The sequence below is a fragment of the Aythya fuligula genome, chromosome 9 (assembly GCF_009819795.1).
Source record: "Aythya fuligula isolate bAytFul2 chromosome 9, bAytFul2.pri, whole genome shotgun sequence".
In the NCBI taxonomy this organism is placed as follows: Eukaryota; Metazoa; Chordata; class Aves; order Anseriformes; family Anatidae; genus Aythya; species Aythya fuligula.
Genome location: NC_045567.1, coordinates 3,680,085 through 3,696,233, shown reverse-complemented (window position 1 = coordinate 3,696,233; position 16,149 = coordinate 3,680,085). Strand labels below are relative to the sequence as shown.

The 16,149-nt window shown below is 42.0% G+C and overlaps 1 protein-coding gene across 1 annotated transcript in view; it reads right to left on the bottom strand.

Moving 5' to 3' along the window:
• Positions 1–4,486: 4,486 nt before the first annotated feature.
• Positions 4,487–16,149, bottom strand: part of LOC116492768 (collagen alpha-4(IV) chain-like) — a 68,531-nt gene continuing 56,868 nt past the window's right edge. Inside the window, exons 41-48 of the mRNA XM_032193741.1 lie at positions 15,473–15,628; positions 14,694–14,792; positions 14,373–14,381; positions 13,352–13,483; positions 11,833–11,949; positions 7,548–7,736; positions 5,566–5,852; positions 4,487–4,962 (exon numbers count right to left, since the gene is read on the bottom strand). Of these exons, the coding sequence (XP_032049632.1) occupies positions 4,699–4,962; positions 5,566–5,852; positions 7,548–7,736; positions 11,833–11,949; positions 13,352–13,483; positions 14,373–14,381; positions 14,694–14,792; positions 15,473–15,628 (1,253 nt within the window). The 3' untranslated portion in view covers positions 4,487–4,698. The remainder of the gene's footprint in view (positions 4,963–5,565; positions 5,853–7,547; positions 7,737–11,832; positions 11,950–13,351; positions 13,484–14,372; positions 14,382–14,693; positions 14,793–15,472; positions 15,629–16,149) is intronic.

Here is a 16,149-nt window from a genome sequence, read left to right as displayed (position 1 = left end):
CAAGCGCAGGTGCCCCAGAAGAGGCTGTGGTCTGCAGAGGAACCCATGCCAGAGCAGGTACAGTGCCAGAGTACCACGGCCCATGGAGGTGCAGTGTCAGAGCACGGAAAAGAGAGGAGAAGCGGTGGAGAGGAGCTGCCACCTGTGTGCCAGGAGCCCGTGCTTTGTGCTGCCCGTTGCCTCACTGACAGGCCTGAATGCCATCTGTGGCACTAGCAGGGATGCAGGAGAGGAGTCTGGAATTCAGTTAGGCCTGGGAAAATGGGTGGAAAAAAGTTTGCCATCTTGTTTCCTGATACACAAATCAGTAATTACATTTTTAAGCTGATCGGTGATGAATTATTTACGCTGCCTAAGCTGAGTCTATTTAGCCTGCAGCATTACTCACCAAGGGATGTCTGCGATCAGCTCCGCCAGGCATCGAGGTAGTCCTGGCACTAGGGCACCTGATGATCAGGGAGCTCGGTCGGGCCCATGGAGCTGCACGTAGTAGGAGGCTGCACCTTGGGGTCTGCTCATGGAGGTAACAGCCCCAGGTGGGCTCTGTGTGGAGTTTAAGTGTCTTCTGGTACCTCATTCTGATACCCGGTTTTGGCATGTCAATTCTGGACTTCCGCTACAGGGACTTTATTTCATGGAATTAATTTAAAGTATACTTTAGAGAACATAATTTTTACAATATAGCACAGTTGCGATAAAATGAGTGATAGCTGATTTTGGTTTTGCTTTAGTTTCCCCATGCCTGCATGCTTTCTGTACAGCAAAAGAAGAAATTCACTTGAAAAGACATCTTCAGTACTAGGCCTGTGCATTTCTTTCCCTTTCTAGTGAAAAACAGCAAATGAAGCAGAAATGGCCACATGTTAACAGTTTTTTCTCTGCCACATGGGCAAATGGGTGTCGTGGTTTGCGAGGGCGGCAGGAAGGAAAACTCTCATTGTCACTCAGGGGTTGTGAATGGCTTCACTCCAGGGTGGTTCATCCTGGCTGGCTGTAATGCTCAGCGCATTGCCAGCATCGCGTTCTGTAGTGCTATTAATGATCGTGTGCTCTGTAGGAAAATATTTGCTTCTCTATGGGGCCTACACAAGATCCAAAGCACTTGAATGCAACAGTGAGTATTATGTGGATTATAAGGACTAGAACAAGGGTGTTCCCTTAGAAGTGTTACAAATAGTTTCAACTATACACTTTTACATATAATTTTATAATTAGATCCCACATGAGTAATTTACCTAATTATTTTCTGTGTACAGTCACTGGACAAATGATTGCAGGAGTACATGCTGCTTTATAATTTGGTCTGTCTTATTTGCTTTATAATATTAAGCAATTTATTTGCAACTTCATTTGGAATTAGTATCACATTTGACAAATGCCTTAGCTAAGCACGACACAGGAGCTTAGGCAGCTATTGGGTATTCTAAGGTGTTGGTAGTAGCTTGAAATACATCTCTGATATAGTGTGCTTCTGTAGAAAATCGTAACACGTAACTAGCACGTGCAAGAACTGCATCAAAATCATAGAAAAACATGATTGTTTTACGTCGTGTTTAAAATCTAACAAGATGGCAGAGAGACGGCTTATTTAGGTGCCAGGCACCATGCTTGGGCCATAATGACCTCTTGCAGTGGTGTAGGCTTGGTGAAGAGGGGCTGGAAAGTTACCTGGAAGGGCCTGGGGTGCTGGCTGACAACCAGATGAACGCAAGTTAGTGGTGTGCCCAGGTGGCCAAGAAGGCCAGTGGCATCCTGGCTGGTACCCGGAGTGGTGTGGCAGCAGGCTGAGGGAGGTGGTGTCCCTCTGGGCTCGGCACTGGTGAGGCTGCACCTCGAGTCCTGCACTGGGCTGTGGGCCCTGACTAGGGGAGGGCACTGAGTTACTGCAACACGTTCAGAGAGGAGCCGCGAGGGAATTGCCATGTTTTCATGGGAGAAGAGGAGTCTGAGGGGAGACATCATCGCTCTACACCTGGAATAAGCTGCAGCAAGAAGGGTGTTGGTCTCTCGTCTTGGGTGACAAGTGATAGAACGTGAGGAAGCAGCAAGGGGAAGTTGAGATTTGATATTGGGAAGAATTTGTTAATGGAAAGGGTGGTTAGGCATTGGAACAGGCTGCCCAACGATGTGCTGGAGTTGCCATCTCCAGAGGTATTTAAGACACATGGATGTTGTGCTTACAGCCATTGTCAGCGGTGGATTTGGCTGTGCTAGGATGATGGCTGGATTTGATTATCTTCAGGGTCTTTCCCAACAAAAATGATTCTATGGTTCAAGATTATTGGGTCTTTGATTCTTGCAGATGTTTTTAAGACTTCTTTGTACTACTTCAAGTTGGAACTACATTCAAGTCCATCCAATCCAATTTCATTCCATTTTACATCTTTGACTTATTAACTCAAAGCTTTCAATAATGTAGCGTATAAGAATTTCTTCGTTATTTACCTAAATGCAGTTAGTGCCATAAACCACACTGTAAATACTTCTAGCAAAACGAGTGCCCTTTTCCAGTGCCTCTGACCTGAAAAGGGGATGCAAAGAAGTAACAGAGAAGCTGGTGAGTACTGCCAGGAAAATCTCCTGAGACATAGATGTGGAATTCTCTTTATCCATGGAAAAAAATGATATCACCTGAGGAAAATTGTATGTTCAGCTGCTACCAATTGTATGCTGAAGCTACTAGCTCAATGTGGTTTTAGAGGTGACCTTTTTAGAAATCCAGTTTGCACACCTTATGGGGTAGGTGACTAGGGCACAGAGCGACCCTTCACATACTGCTTTCTTCTCAGGAATAAGCTCTGAAGTTTCTCAGCACCTTGGAGAGTCGCAGCCTTGGTTTTCACTTCTAAACCAGAAAGCTGGTCTTGTGTCTGTGGGATGCTGTCTGAAGCAGGAGGGGATCAAATTCTTTTGCAGATTGGTCCCTCAAAAAAAAAAAAAAAAAAAAGTGACATGCCAGATTTGAAAGGAAGGGCATGCAGCTATGATCACTGAGCCGTGAACTGAGAGGTGTGCCCTGTGCTAGTGGGCCTCCAGGACCCCAAAGGGCAATGTTTCCCTAGCCAGGTGGATATAGGAATGTGTCCCAAGAAGGCTCTTTACCCTTTCCCAGGTGAAAGAGCAGGAGAGTTGACCACCACAGCAGATCAACGTGTTTTGGGTGGCTTTGTTGGAAAGGAATTGCAGCCTGATGTGTTTACACTTGAATGGAATTACTCTGGTTTATTTTTCTCTGGCTGAGACAGGAAAGTCTGTTTTTCCCACTTTTTGAGTTTGTGTATCCAAAGTTGAAGCTGGCTGCTCAGCCGATTGTGATGGCTTCGGAGGGAGTTTTCCTGGAATAAGGATTTCTGGATGATCTTAATCTGTTTGAAAATCCTTCTGCTTGTGTTCTCTTAATAAACACAGTGAAATGAAAAGTACTGAAAAAGCATTTTATTCCATCTAGTTTTTTCTTTTTTTTAAAGAAGGTTTGTTTAAATGATAACAGCAGCATTTGTGGCCCTTCTGCACGAAGTGAATTTTCAGTCTTTAATCAGTGAGTTCAGTAGTTTCGCTATAATTTAAATGTGCATTTTTATGGTTTTATAGCAGAATTAAGAAGGTAAACAGGAAATTATTTATTTCATAAGGTGATCAGTGCTTTAACTCATAAAATTTCTAACAATCACTGTTTCCAATAATAAAAAACATTTAGAGCTATGATTCCATAAGACTCTGAAAGGTGACAAGTTATTTTCAGTAGTATATTTACCAAAAGAAAAAAAAAAAAGGCAAAAAATTGATAATCTTCAGGTTTAGACAACTGTCCAAAGACTTATATTCATCACACGAGTTCACTCATTTTATCACCACACTGAAATTTCCTTTCAATTACTATTAGAAACTGCTTTGTTTTCTTCAGCTTCTTGGATTGGAGCTTAATTTAATGCAACTGCTCTTAGAAATTAATCGCAAATATAAATATTGCTTTTTAAGGTTTCATTATCTCAGCTAATTTTATTTTCTTACATAATCTGCTGTCAAACGGATTTGCAACTTTGTTGCTTATGAAAGATCAGTTAACAGTTCTTTCACAGTTTTGTTCAATACTGCAACAGTGAGACTTTGATCTTCATTGTTTTTATTATGTGTAAGAATGTATTTTAACAATTACTTTTTCCCCTTCCCTCAGAAAAAGCTTGTGCAAGCTTCTTTAGCTTGGGAGATTCAGCTACAGGGCTTTAAGACATTTATGTGTTTGCACATCTGTATTTATACATCTTTTAAGGGGTAATTATTTATACTAAGCCACATAAATACCTATACTCCTTCTGTTCTAAATGCCAATTCTAACAGAAAATCCATTGTCTTGCACAATCATGTATGTCTAGTTGGTATTCCAGACTTAATTCAGCCTTCCGAGTTCACCTTGTTGCATGAATATTATGGTACTGGACTCCAGTGTAATACAGCTTTTTTCCTTTTTTTTTTTTTTTTTTTTTTAAAATTACGCTCTTTACACTGGATTTCACTATCTGTTGATGTGTGCACAGGGTGGATGAGACTCAATAGATGCATCTTTCCATCTTGGATGTCCATTCAAGCAAAAAGAACAGAGCTGCAGCTTAAAAATATATTCACATATTAAATACTGCTTAACTCTTTAGCATGCTTTTCCTTCTGCATCTTGCTCTATCTGTTAATTTGTTTCACTTGTTAACCATGCTTCAGGCAGACTTGACATCTACTGATTTTTTTCCTCTGCTCTTGTCCCTCTTTAAGAGTTCCTGACAAGGGGGCTGATGCAAACTGCAGTTCAGGCATCACTGTTGTTAGCCAAAAACTGTACTCATTAGCAAAAAACTGACAAGTTCCCCGCTGACCCTGGCATTCAATGAATGGTGCTGATCTGAAGTCTTCCAAGCAACTTCCAGGTGACATAAGGGACTGTCCACCACCCTGATCACCAGATCCAGTGTGCTGAAAGAACAATTTAAGAACTTGATAACTGTGCATGAAAAGTAGGTAAATGATGTTAAATCATTTTATGTCCTTTTTTTTTTTCTTTTTTTTTTTTTTGCTTTAATTGCTTTTAATTACACTATCTTTGGTGATCTCAGGTTGGAGTAAACTTCCTTTGCCAGAGAAAATCTTAATTTCAAAAGTCTGGCACCAGCTCTCTTATTTTCCTGGTATTTATCAAGCTGAAGAAAACAGTAATCCCAGGTGGATTCCAAATGGTGCGGTTCAATCTGAACTGCCTCTAACGTGACTAGAGGACAGCACTGAAAAGACTTGGACCTCTAATTCATAGAACCACAGAATGGTTTGGGTTAGAAGGGACCTTAAAGCCCACCCTGTCCCAACCCCCCTGCCACAAGCAGGGATGCCTCCCACCAGCCCAGGCTGCCCAAATCCCATCCAGCCTGGCCTTGGGCACTGCCAGGGATGGGGCATCTGGGCAGCCTGGGCCAGGGCCTTACCGTCCTCATGGTAAAGGATTTCAATTTCTTTGCAACGTTAAGAAACACGTAGCTTAACACTATGACTTTAGTGTATATATGCTCATGTGCCCAGACTTACCATCAAAAAAGAATATCCTATCCAAAGACTTCTCCAGTTCATGGGGCAGGGAGGAATTGACTGATCTTGGCTGTGAACTGCTACTGCTTGGGCTGGGGCCTCACATACAGCACACCTGCTTATGTAGGGTTCTATTTCTTCTTCAGAGAGTGGCGTCATTGGTAAAGGAGCAGCACTTGACAACCAGTAAGACTTATCATTTCGGCTGGCATAGTAACAAACTTGGTTGATATTACAGTAGGCGAAGGGCATAGTATTAAATACAGGAAGACAAGATCCTGCTAGACCTGAAAATAAGAATAATAGAATTACTTCACTTCTTTCCAGGTCAAGTTGAAAATAATCTTGTAGCTTATGTTGCTACGGAACTACAGGCCTTGACAAGAGTTACCTAATTCCTGTATCTTAAAGCTCCCAGGTTCCTTACACAAATGGCTAGCTATATTGTAAGCAATTCTTTTTTTTTTTTTAACCAATCAATGCCTTAATTTGACCAATAACGTTTAGTGGTGTCACAATCCAGTATTTAAGCATGATGCAGCTTGTCACTACAGGAAACAGTTATCATAACGAATATCCTAGCTATGCCAATGCTGAAAAATAAACTAGGCACGAGGTGGTGGCTGGTTTAAAAGATTATCTATTTACAAGCTCATTAGAAGCAGTGAAAAACCACATGCCAACTCCAATAAATAGAAGGTTTTGTAAAGTATGACAAACCCCTGCTACCAGTGCATGAAGCTGAAATCTTAGCAGCTGTTCCTACTGCATTCCAGAAAGGTTTCGCAGACTCTGAGTAAAATAAACGGACTGAGAGCCACTCCTGCACTCCTCATCAGAGAGACATCAGTGGGAACTGAGAAGTGACTCCTGTTTACTTCAGAAGTGAAGTTCTTCCTCCAAAATTGAATTAATAGAAGTTTCATAATGACCTATTTAGTTAACAACAATAATCATTTCATGTATGATCTGCCCTGAACTTTGGGCATGATGCATTATTTCTGCAATGCTCCTAAACCTTGAAGTGATCTTTAAGGACAGGTAACATAGAGAAGTCAATTTAATATTTTATTTTTTTTATCAGTGATAATATTCCATACCAGTAATAATATGGGATCTGGAGTAGCCTGAATAAGGAAAATGCCTGCAAAAACAATACAATGGTCACAGAGATCATGGACTTCTATTTTATTTGGCTCTTATTTTCACTGTTGTTATAAGGCATTCCATTACCATGTGTGGTTATCCTGGGGAATGCCAAACACATGCTAGTGAAAATATTTCAGAATGACACTGCTGTACTAAAAATGTTTTTTCTTATTCTTTTGAAAACTTTTATTGTCAAGCTAATTAGGTCCTTGATCTTTCCTCCTAGTAGATTTCTCTGCCTCTTGCATAAGAAGATGACAATTCAGGAAATCACTTCTATGCAAACTGAAGCCAATCAGTTTTTCAGGCTGCAAGCCAGGCAACTTATTATAGACTGTTAACTCTAGTCAGAATTGTATATGTAGAAGAAATAATCCAAGACACCAGGAGGAGTTATCTTTGGGAAAAACTCTTTTTCCAAAAGCAAAGGAAGAAAAAAATAGATTTTTACACTCAAAAGCACATCATTCTGCTGTATATGATGCAAAATTTTATTTGTAAAGCTTATTTCTGCCATCCAGCCATCTAACCTATGCAGCTATTTTTTCCAAGATACAGTAAAGGGGAGCAAGATGCTCCATGGAGTTATTTCAAAGTGCCAAATGGGATTCCTGATCAAAGAGAATCTCCAGTGAGTTCAAAGACAGCCCCATATGACTAGCCATGGTGTGTGAAGCAAACAAATGCTAATTTTGGAAATCAGTTTTGAGTCTATAGCAAATAAGTGATTGGTGATTACTTACCGTGCTACATTTGACTTGTCTTTAATTGTGTAGATCACACCACATTAGACCTTGACCAGAGGGCAATTACAATTATACTGCAATACATACCAAGATCTTGATTGTGAGCTTTTTCTTGTCCTTCCAGGTACAGCAGGCTATAGCCTGTCCATAACTTTGGCATTCCCTGTGGACAGGGTGGTTCTCTGTCTGACTGACTGTGAAGGACAAGCAAGAATCCACTTGAAGATCTCACATGAGGGCCTGGTGGTCCTGGGATACCAGTCTGGCCAGGTGGACCTTAGAGTACATACGAAAAAAGGTAAAAATAAATTTGCTTGTATGAACACATAGCTGGTGGGAACGTTTATCTTTTACTGTATTTCAGTGTTCAACAAGGGGGGTTCTGACTAAATCTAATGCAACTTTGGAGGTTGTCATTGGTGATAAAGACACTGATAGATTCACGTTATCTTTCTTATTGGAGAGAAATTAATTAAATTGCCGCTGAATGCTTCACAGCTGGCTTTTCTATTGTGCCTCTGTCCAGTGCTGCATGGATATTCATCCATTAAGAAATAATCTGAGGTGGGCAATGATTTCCCAGACTTACAGGGATGACTTTGGACTGAATTTGAATCCCTGCAGTAACAGTCAATGCCTTTTTCACGGTAAACCAATAGATTATTCAATGGCAGCCACAGCTGAAATACAGTTTTAATTACTCAGACAATTGCACCTTTAGTCTTGACTCAGAATTGCCTTCCTGTTGATATATGGCATTTAAGTTGATGTGTGATTAATTGCTTTTCTGATTGATTGTGGCTGCAGAGAGAAATTTTCTTTCAGAGGCATTTTTGTGTCATGGTATCAGTCACAAATGTCACAATCAGTGCTTGAACTGAGAGGGGAAAGAAGTGTCATGGTATCTCAGGCTAGAGGTGAATGCATCCAACTGAGGGAGCAGGGAGAACTTAGTCTATGCACCTTGCACATCTCCCCTCAGATAAGTCCTGTGATTAGGTAGGTAGCTGTAGGAATAGCACTGACAGGAAATCAAATTCCTGCTGATTTGCCACTCTTGCTGAGTTCTTTGAAGGTTTTCTGTTGAGGGATTTTTTGAAACAGCAAAAATCCCATGGCAAACCAAGCTACCAGGGCAACTATGAGAAGTTCCCATGACAGTGTTCCCACATTGCCCAATTGAGGAATTCAGAAAAATATTGTTACCAGCAGCTGGCTTCAAGGACAAGGTCTGTGTGACTGCTAATCACAAGGGGGTTGTTTTCTTGCAGGTGGGGTTGTTTTCTTGTAGTTGTTTGTCTGAGTGCTTTTGACCAATAATCTTGTGTGAAACACTGTCTGCCCCTGTTAAGTTCACTATAAAAGTTAGGCTATTCGGGCAATAAAATGGAGCATGATCTGACTCTACTGGTGTCTGTCGTGCTTTTGGCCGTGATTCCTGCAACATATGGCACCCAAACAGGCTGAGACCCACACAGGCAGAGGGATCGCAGCGGCGCCGGGACATCAGAGCGGCGCTGGGAGACCCGAGGCACACGGCAAGCCTACCACTGCACGGAGAGAGCACTGACTGACACTGCAGGGCTACGGCCAACTATGAGAGACAAGGACAGACCTGGCGGACGCCGGAACACCTGAGAGACATTGAGAAACTCTAAGCACCGACCCAGACAAAGGAAAATGTGGGGAATTGAAGTAATTGCGGTGCGATGCGGGACATCCGAGATCGAGTTGCTACGGGAGACCAGAGGCGTCAGTGGACACCGGCAGCCGACCCACACCGTGTGGCGAGTCGGCACAGAGCAGAGGGGCAGAGATCAGGACCCTGCAGCCTGTCTGACACAACTACGGAGGCAGCGGCAGCAGGCGCCGGGGAAGGCAGCACCTTGCTTTTTAGTACTAGTAAGGTTCCCGATCCTCCGTGCTGGGGCCCCGTAGCGGTTACGCGAGGGAAAGAGGCCATTTCGCCAGAGGGAGATCGAGCTACGGAAGAATTAAGTGAAGGGAAGGAAGAACGTGTCAGTGGGCAAGAACATAGTAAGGTTAGGGATAAGGAAGATTAAAGAGGGGAGAGAAGGATAGTGGGGAGAGTTAATTGGCAGAGGATCATGGGCAAAGCTGTGGAGGATAAACAATTAGGAGCATTTACAGACATATGTCAGGATCCCATGGCGTACCAGGGAAACATGCAAGGGAGTCATAGTACGCTTAATTGGAAGCTGTTGTCTCAATTACGTAGTACAGTCAATGAGTCAGGATTGCATAGCGAACCTACGAAGCAAATGTTGAATTATATCTGGGAAGGGACGCTACTATGCCCCGAAGATATTAAGGTGATAATGAGAATGATAATGACCCAGTCGCAGTTGTTATGGCAAGCCCATTGGCAGAGGCATTGCGAAATCTCAGCGCAGCGACCGAGGGACCCTAACAATCCGTTACGTGAAGTTGCTGTAGAACAGCTTATGGGGGCAGGCATGTTTGTTACCATTAATGCTCAGCTCGAGTTAGGTCCGGAATGTTGCCTTGAGTCCATGAGAACAGCTTGAGCGGCCGTGGAGAATGTTAAAACCACTCCAACGGCCCCCTCTTACATGGCTATGAAGCAAGGCAGGGACGAGCCCTTTGCAGGGTTTATTGATCGGGTAACTGCTGCCATAGATCAAGCAGATGTCCCGGAGTGGATGAAGGCTGCTTTATTGCGACAGTGTGTTATGGAAAATACAAATTCGGCTACAAAGGCTATTATATTGACACTGCCTGGGGACACCACTGTTGAACAAATGTTAGAAAGAATGAGAAGGATTCCGGTAGGGCCCCAAGCTATGTTAGTAGAGGCGGTACGCGAGTTAGGGAAAGATATTCTACAAGCACAGCAGCAAGCCTTTGGAGCTCTAGCCCCACTGCAGACAGAAGATAGGCGACCTCGAGCTCCATCTCAACAAGGAATTCGATGCTTCCGGTGTGGAAAGGAGAGACACCATCACTGTGACTGTCAAGCAGGACAGGTGTGGTGTGAAAACACCACAAGTTGGCGAACCACAATACCGTGGCATGCAACCGCTCGGGAAACGGCAGACCAAGCGCACCGAGTCGCCGCGCTACAACAACAGTGGTGGCTCCAGCCCAAGTGGAGGGGAATGCTTTGGCTCCGATGGGACAGCGGCCACCAGCAGCAGCGTCCCGCAACAACCCGTTCCAGACAGTGCCCTGCAGCCAGCCACAAGAGGGAGCCTCGGCTTGGACTTGGCAACAGCAATAGACGTGACCATAATAGATCAGAAGCCTGTTAAAATTCCCTCTACTGCTATGGGACCCTTAATGATTAATAAGAGACCCCACGGTGCTTTATTAATAGGACATTCGTCAAGTGGAATTAAGGGACTCTTTATATTACCTGGAGTTATTGATGCTGATTACAAAGGGACAATATCGATAGTGGTGCAGACGCTATTTCCACCATTGCGTGGCTTAAGGGTCTATTGCAAAGTGTTTTCATGCTCTTGATTATAGTAGTTGTAGCATTATTATGTTTAAGCTGTGTTATGTCATGTATTCGACGGCTGATGAAAAAAACCTTTGGCCAAGTACTGTTCGTACAAAAAGAAAAAGGGGGAATTGTTGGGAAATGGCACAAAGGGCGTGGACAGGAGTCTGCGAAACAATTCTTCAACCAGAGCTTGTTTTAAGCAACCAGGAGTAGACCTCAGTTATGCTAACTGGAGCGTGGGAAAGTACCGAGAGGAGTGGAAAAGTACCAAGCAACAAGGTCAGAGTGTCCTTGAGATAAAGAGGAACTGTGTACAGGGAAGTAGCTAGGAAACAGTGAGGAAGCTGTAACTGCAAGTTAACTGCAAGTAGGAGGGATTTGTAAAATGTAACTTTTAGGCTTAGCGAATCAGCAAGTGACTAGTAGGCATAATTATAATCATCTGTATAAATATGTGCTATCCGGACAATAAAGTTGAACTGTGCTTTATCACTCACATTGAGTTGGCTGCATTTGTTCCTTAAGCCGCAAACTGACAGACAAGGTCTATGTGACTGCTAATCACAAGGGGGTTGTTTTCTTGCAGGTGGGGTTGTTTTCTTGTAGTTGTTTGTCTGAGTGCTTTTGACCAATAATCTTGTGTGAAACACTGTCCGCCCCTGTTAAGTTCACTATAAAAGTTAGGCTATTCAGGCAATAAAATGGAGCATGATCTGACTCTACTGGTGTCTGTCGTGCTTTCGGCTGTGCTTCCTGCAACAGTTTTCTGAATTGGAGCCATCACTACCCAAAAACATCAGGGAAGTTATTTTCAAAATGAAGAAGTTTCTGCTTATTCCATCCCAGGGTGGTAAACGGGAAGGAAAAAGCAACCATTCCTACCTTGTGGTCCAGTGTATCCTTGCTCTCCTACATGCCCTTGGTCACCTGGTGGTCCAGGTGCCCCAGGTAAACCATCTTGACCTGGCAGTCCACAGGACCCTTCTTCACCTTTTCTTCCTAGATAAATGTAAAATATGCACTTCATATGGCTGTATTTAATGTTTACATATTGTCTAAGCACACACAGGCATGCAAAGGGCCCATCAGCAGAACCGACACCACCAAGAAACAACACTCAAGGAACAGAGAGGAGCAGAACTGCCTTGTGGTGGAATTCTCTTTACAGCTGACTCGCCTGGTGAATGCAGCAGTAGCTTGGAGGTGGGTGTTCAATAACAGCAACTGCTGATAAGGTTTTTTGTTCTCTCTGTGAAATTTTGTGTGATTTACAGTTGAAATCAAGCCATTGACAAACATTATAATGACAAGCCTCTTGCAGAACTGCAGTATCTGTACCATGTAATGTGCTACAACTCATCCTGTGGCAGGCCTTCATGTTTTAGGACTCAATTCCACTAAGTCTTTAAATTTACTGAACTTACAGTGAAGCACTGCATGTATTAAAGTATTTACAGAACAGAGAGGGACAGCTGATTTGGACTACATCCTGTGGGAAAGGATAAAGGCATTTTAGGTTCTTTATAGCCTCACCTTTTTATATTCCTCACATATCCAAACATTTATATACATTAGCAGGTAATGCTAATGAAGTGTGATCATGACAATAACAGATATCTCATACAGGGTGCACAGATAGGGATGGTTCTGCTCACTGGCTACTTTAAACACAATCTGAATTACACTTGCCAGATACTGTTATACAAAGTATAGTCAACACAATAAACTTTACTGAGTAAGAAACGTCTAAAACCATAGAAGGGTTTCACTGTCTGAACTGACGACACTTTGATGATATGCTACGCTGTTTTTCTGAAGATGGCGACTTTTTTGCATTCATCAGCACCTGCATTACCCTTGTTTTCATCTATCAGAAGGATTTTTCAGTTGTCAGTCTTTCATTACTTCTTTCTGTGATCTTTGGACAGTTATATTTTGCTACAATTTTTCATATTCTAACGGAGACATAGCAGCTTCTGACTTCGGTATCTTTTTAGGACTTTCATAAAGCTATGCTAACCAATCTTCCAAATATAACCTGTCTGGGCCAAACCACCTGTTAATACTAAACCATGGAGAGCGTTTGAAGTGTTACTTTTTATTTGTTGGCAAAAAGAAAAACACCATCTGAAGAAGTTCTTTTTCTGAACTGTGCATGATGCTTTTGCCCTCCCTGGCCTAGGAAAAGAGAATGTAGTGCAGGCAGGCTCAGGTAGCCTGGTTTAGCCATATTGGTCTATCACCCTCAGCATTAACCAGCACACTACATACTTCTGGGGACCATTAATTTAAGGGGAAGTGACGACAGGGTAAAAGACAGAGAAGAAACAGACACCAACCCTTTGCAATTCCTTGTCTAAATGGCCAAAATAGACATCCAAGACTTCAAAAGCAAGCTTACCTTGGGGTCCAGGATGACCTATTGGCCCTGATAATCCTATAGAGCCATCATCTCCTCTTTGTCCCGCTTCCCCGGGAGGTCCTGGAATTGTAGGGCATGAGTCATCTCTTCTTCCTGGTTCACCAGGGTCACCTGTTGTATGTAATACGAAAGTAAATTAGATTAAAATAGTAACAACAACAACAAAAATGGGTAATAGCTCCCATGTGAAAACTAAACATATATGTTAGTTGTTTCTGGTATTCAAGCGTATACTTTAATATTTCAAAACCTCGAGTTATTGAGTTTCACTGCTTTTAATTTTACTCTTGGTCTTTAAGAACAGCATTTAACAGCATGGCAAGCATGTGTTAGCAAGCATATGCTAGCTGGCATGTTTCAAATATTTGGTGTACAGTTTCTGTTTTAATGTGCCCCAAATTGATTTAAGTTAAAGCATAAAGTCTACCCAACTTTAGCTCCAACACCTTAGCAGATGTGAAGATTTACAGTACTTTGCCTCCGCTGTGGCTGTAAAACCTCAACAAGCAGGCCAAGGGAAAAGAGCTAACTCTTCTAAACCACAATGCCCATTTAAAACGATAATGAAGAATTGCCACTCATGTTGAAAGTTACCAGGAGCTATTGGCTATTTATATTTTTTGAGAAAAATCAGAATCACGTCAGTCAGATTAAGAGCTCAGTGTCTGTACTAACCCAGGATAGGATTAAAGCTTTTATCAACTTTTTGGTTAGAAATTATCTGGTGTGGCAACAGCAATAGAAGTGATAAATTGAAATAAAGATATTCTGCATGTCTAATTGACATCTTAGCACAAGACTTCATATCAGTGTAACATTATTATGATATTGGTCTGCTTGGAAGCACTAGCTATTTATGTGAAAAATCGCTTAGCACTATGTTGTTGTGGCATTATCTGTTATTCCTAACAGCCAAGCCAAGACTACCTTCTAATAAGAGCATAATACATCTATACATAAGGAAGACCAGATGAACAATAATCAATAGTCATCAACTTACCAATGAAACCTGATGTGAAAAATGGACAGTAGATTGCAGCCATTGTGGTGTAAGAGGAAACAAGTTTCAGACATAGAAATTAAAGAATCAAATGAGAACTAAAATCAATTATGTGAGGTGATAAATATATAAACTACATATGTGAGTATATAAATACATAGTTCACAAATCCTTACACAACTCAAATGAGAAATCGATTTAGATTTTTTCTGTTTGCTTGAATTGTTTGTATGCAAGTAAACATTAGTAAGATAGATTTACACGTATACACAAATATCATCATTACAGTTGAATGATAATGAGCAATAAACTCATAAGTACCTGTGGGACCTTTAGGACCAGGTTTCCCTTGAAAACCTTGGTCTCCTGGGTGTCCTACAGCACCAGGTGGACCCTGTGGGCCATGGATTCCCATAGGACCTGGAAAGAAAACAATTATACAATTGCACAGTTGCATTCCAAGAAGGTGAACACATAAATAAGATGAAGTCTGACTGCTTGAGTAACAAAAAAAAAAATATGCTTGAAACAGCTAAACTCCGTTGTCTTGCAAAAAGAAGTGCATCTTTTTCACATCTCTTCTTAGTCTTGAACTGAATTAAAAAATGACTTTTCTTTTTGCAGAGATCAGAATCGATTTGTGTAGGCAGGGCTACTGTCCAGTGTGGAGGAAGCAGCATTCAGATCCCTGCTTTCAAACTGAGGAATCTGTTGAAAGCTGCAAACTACTGATATGGGGCAGATATGAGACACCTACTTCAAATACATCTGCAGCTTCCATGGTTCCTCAAGACCACTGTAGACAGGATGAGGTTTACTTTATCTAGAATAATCACATTATAATTTTACTTCAGAATCTCAGGTTGGTCTGGTACTCTTCCAATATTTGTTGGAAGCAGTACATACAAACCTGGCTACTCTGACCTTCTTCTGCAGCCCTGTTGTATCTGTAAGTAAGAAGACAGAGCTAAGAAATATCTATTGTACCCTTTCCATCAGGCTACAGCAGACTGTCCAACAGCAATCCCCTGTGCATGAGGCTCAGTTGCACAAGGCTGGGCCTAAGTGCATGTACTAGTTAAAAACATCTCTGATCATACCCTTTGGGCCTTCTCTTCCTTGGTTCCCTGGAGGACCTCTGGCTCCTTGTTGCCCTCGCTGCCCAGAAATGCCTGGTGCCCCTTGAATACCAGTGTCGCCTGGATCTCCTTGCACAAAGATGGTTTCTCCAGGAGGACCAGGATTCCCAGGCTGACCTACAGTAAAAAATAATAATTTTTAAAAAAGCTCTTAATGCACAAATAATAAACATCTAAAAATAGTAACGTTCCATTAAAATCTATCATTTTTTTCTGCTGGGACATAGGACAACCCTTGCATGTTTTTGGATATATTATCATTAGCTTTTCTCTAAGGCACTGTAAAGAAAGCATAATATGAATAGCTCCCAAAATGTGTAGATTCTGTGCAAACAAAAGGTGGCAAGCTGTTACCTGCACTGAGACAGTGTTTCTCTGTTTATTATAGTGTTGCTTACCCTTCCACCCCTATTATTAGTCTTTGGTCTGGGTAAGGAATAGGTCAGAAAAAATAAAAAAAAAAAAACCTCCATTTGAGGACCAGCCTCTACAGAAAGAGGAACTAAGGTCTATATAAATCCTTACAAAAGGGTTGCCAGTTTTAGCTTTCTCAGGGCTATGTTTTAATTGGAAAGCTTTTTGTGGGTTTACAAACAATGGCAGGTCTATGGACAATGTGTTTTATGCTTTCTGCTAGC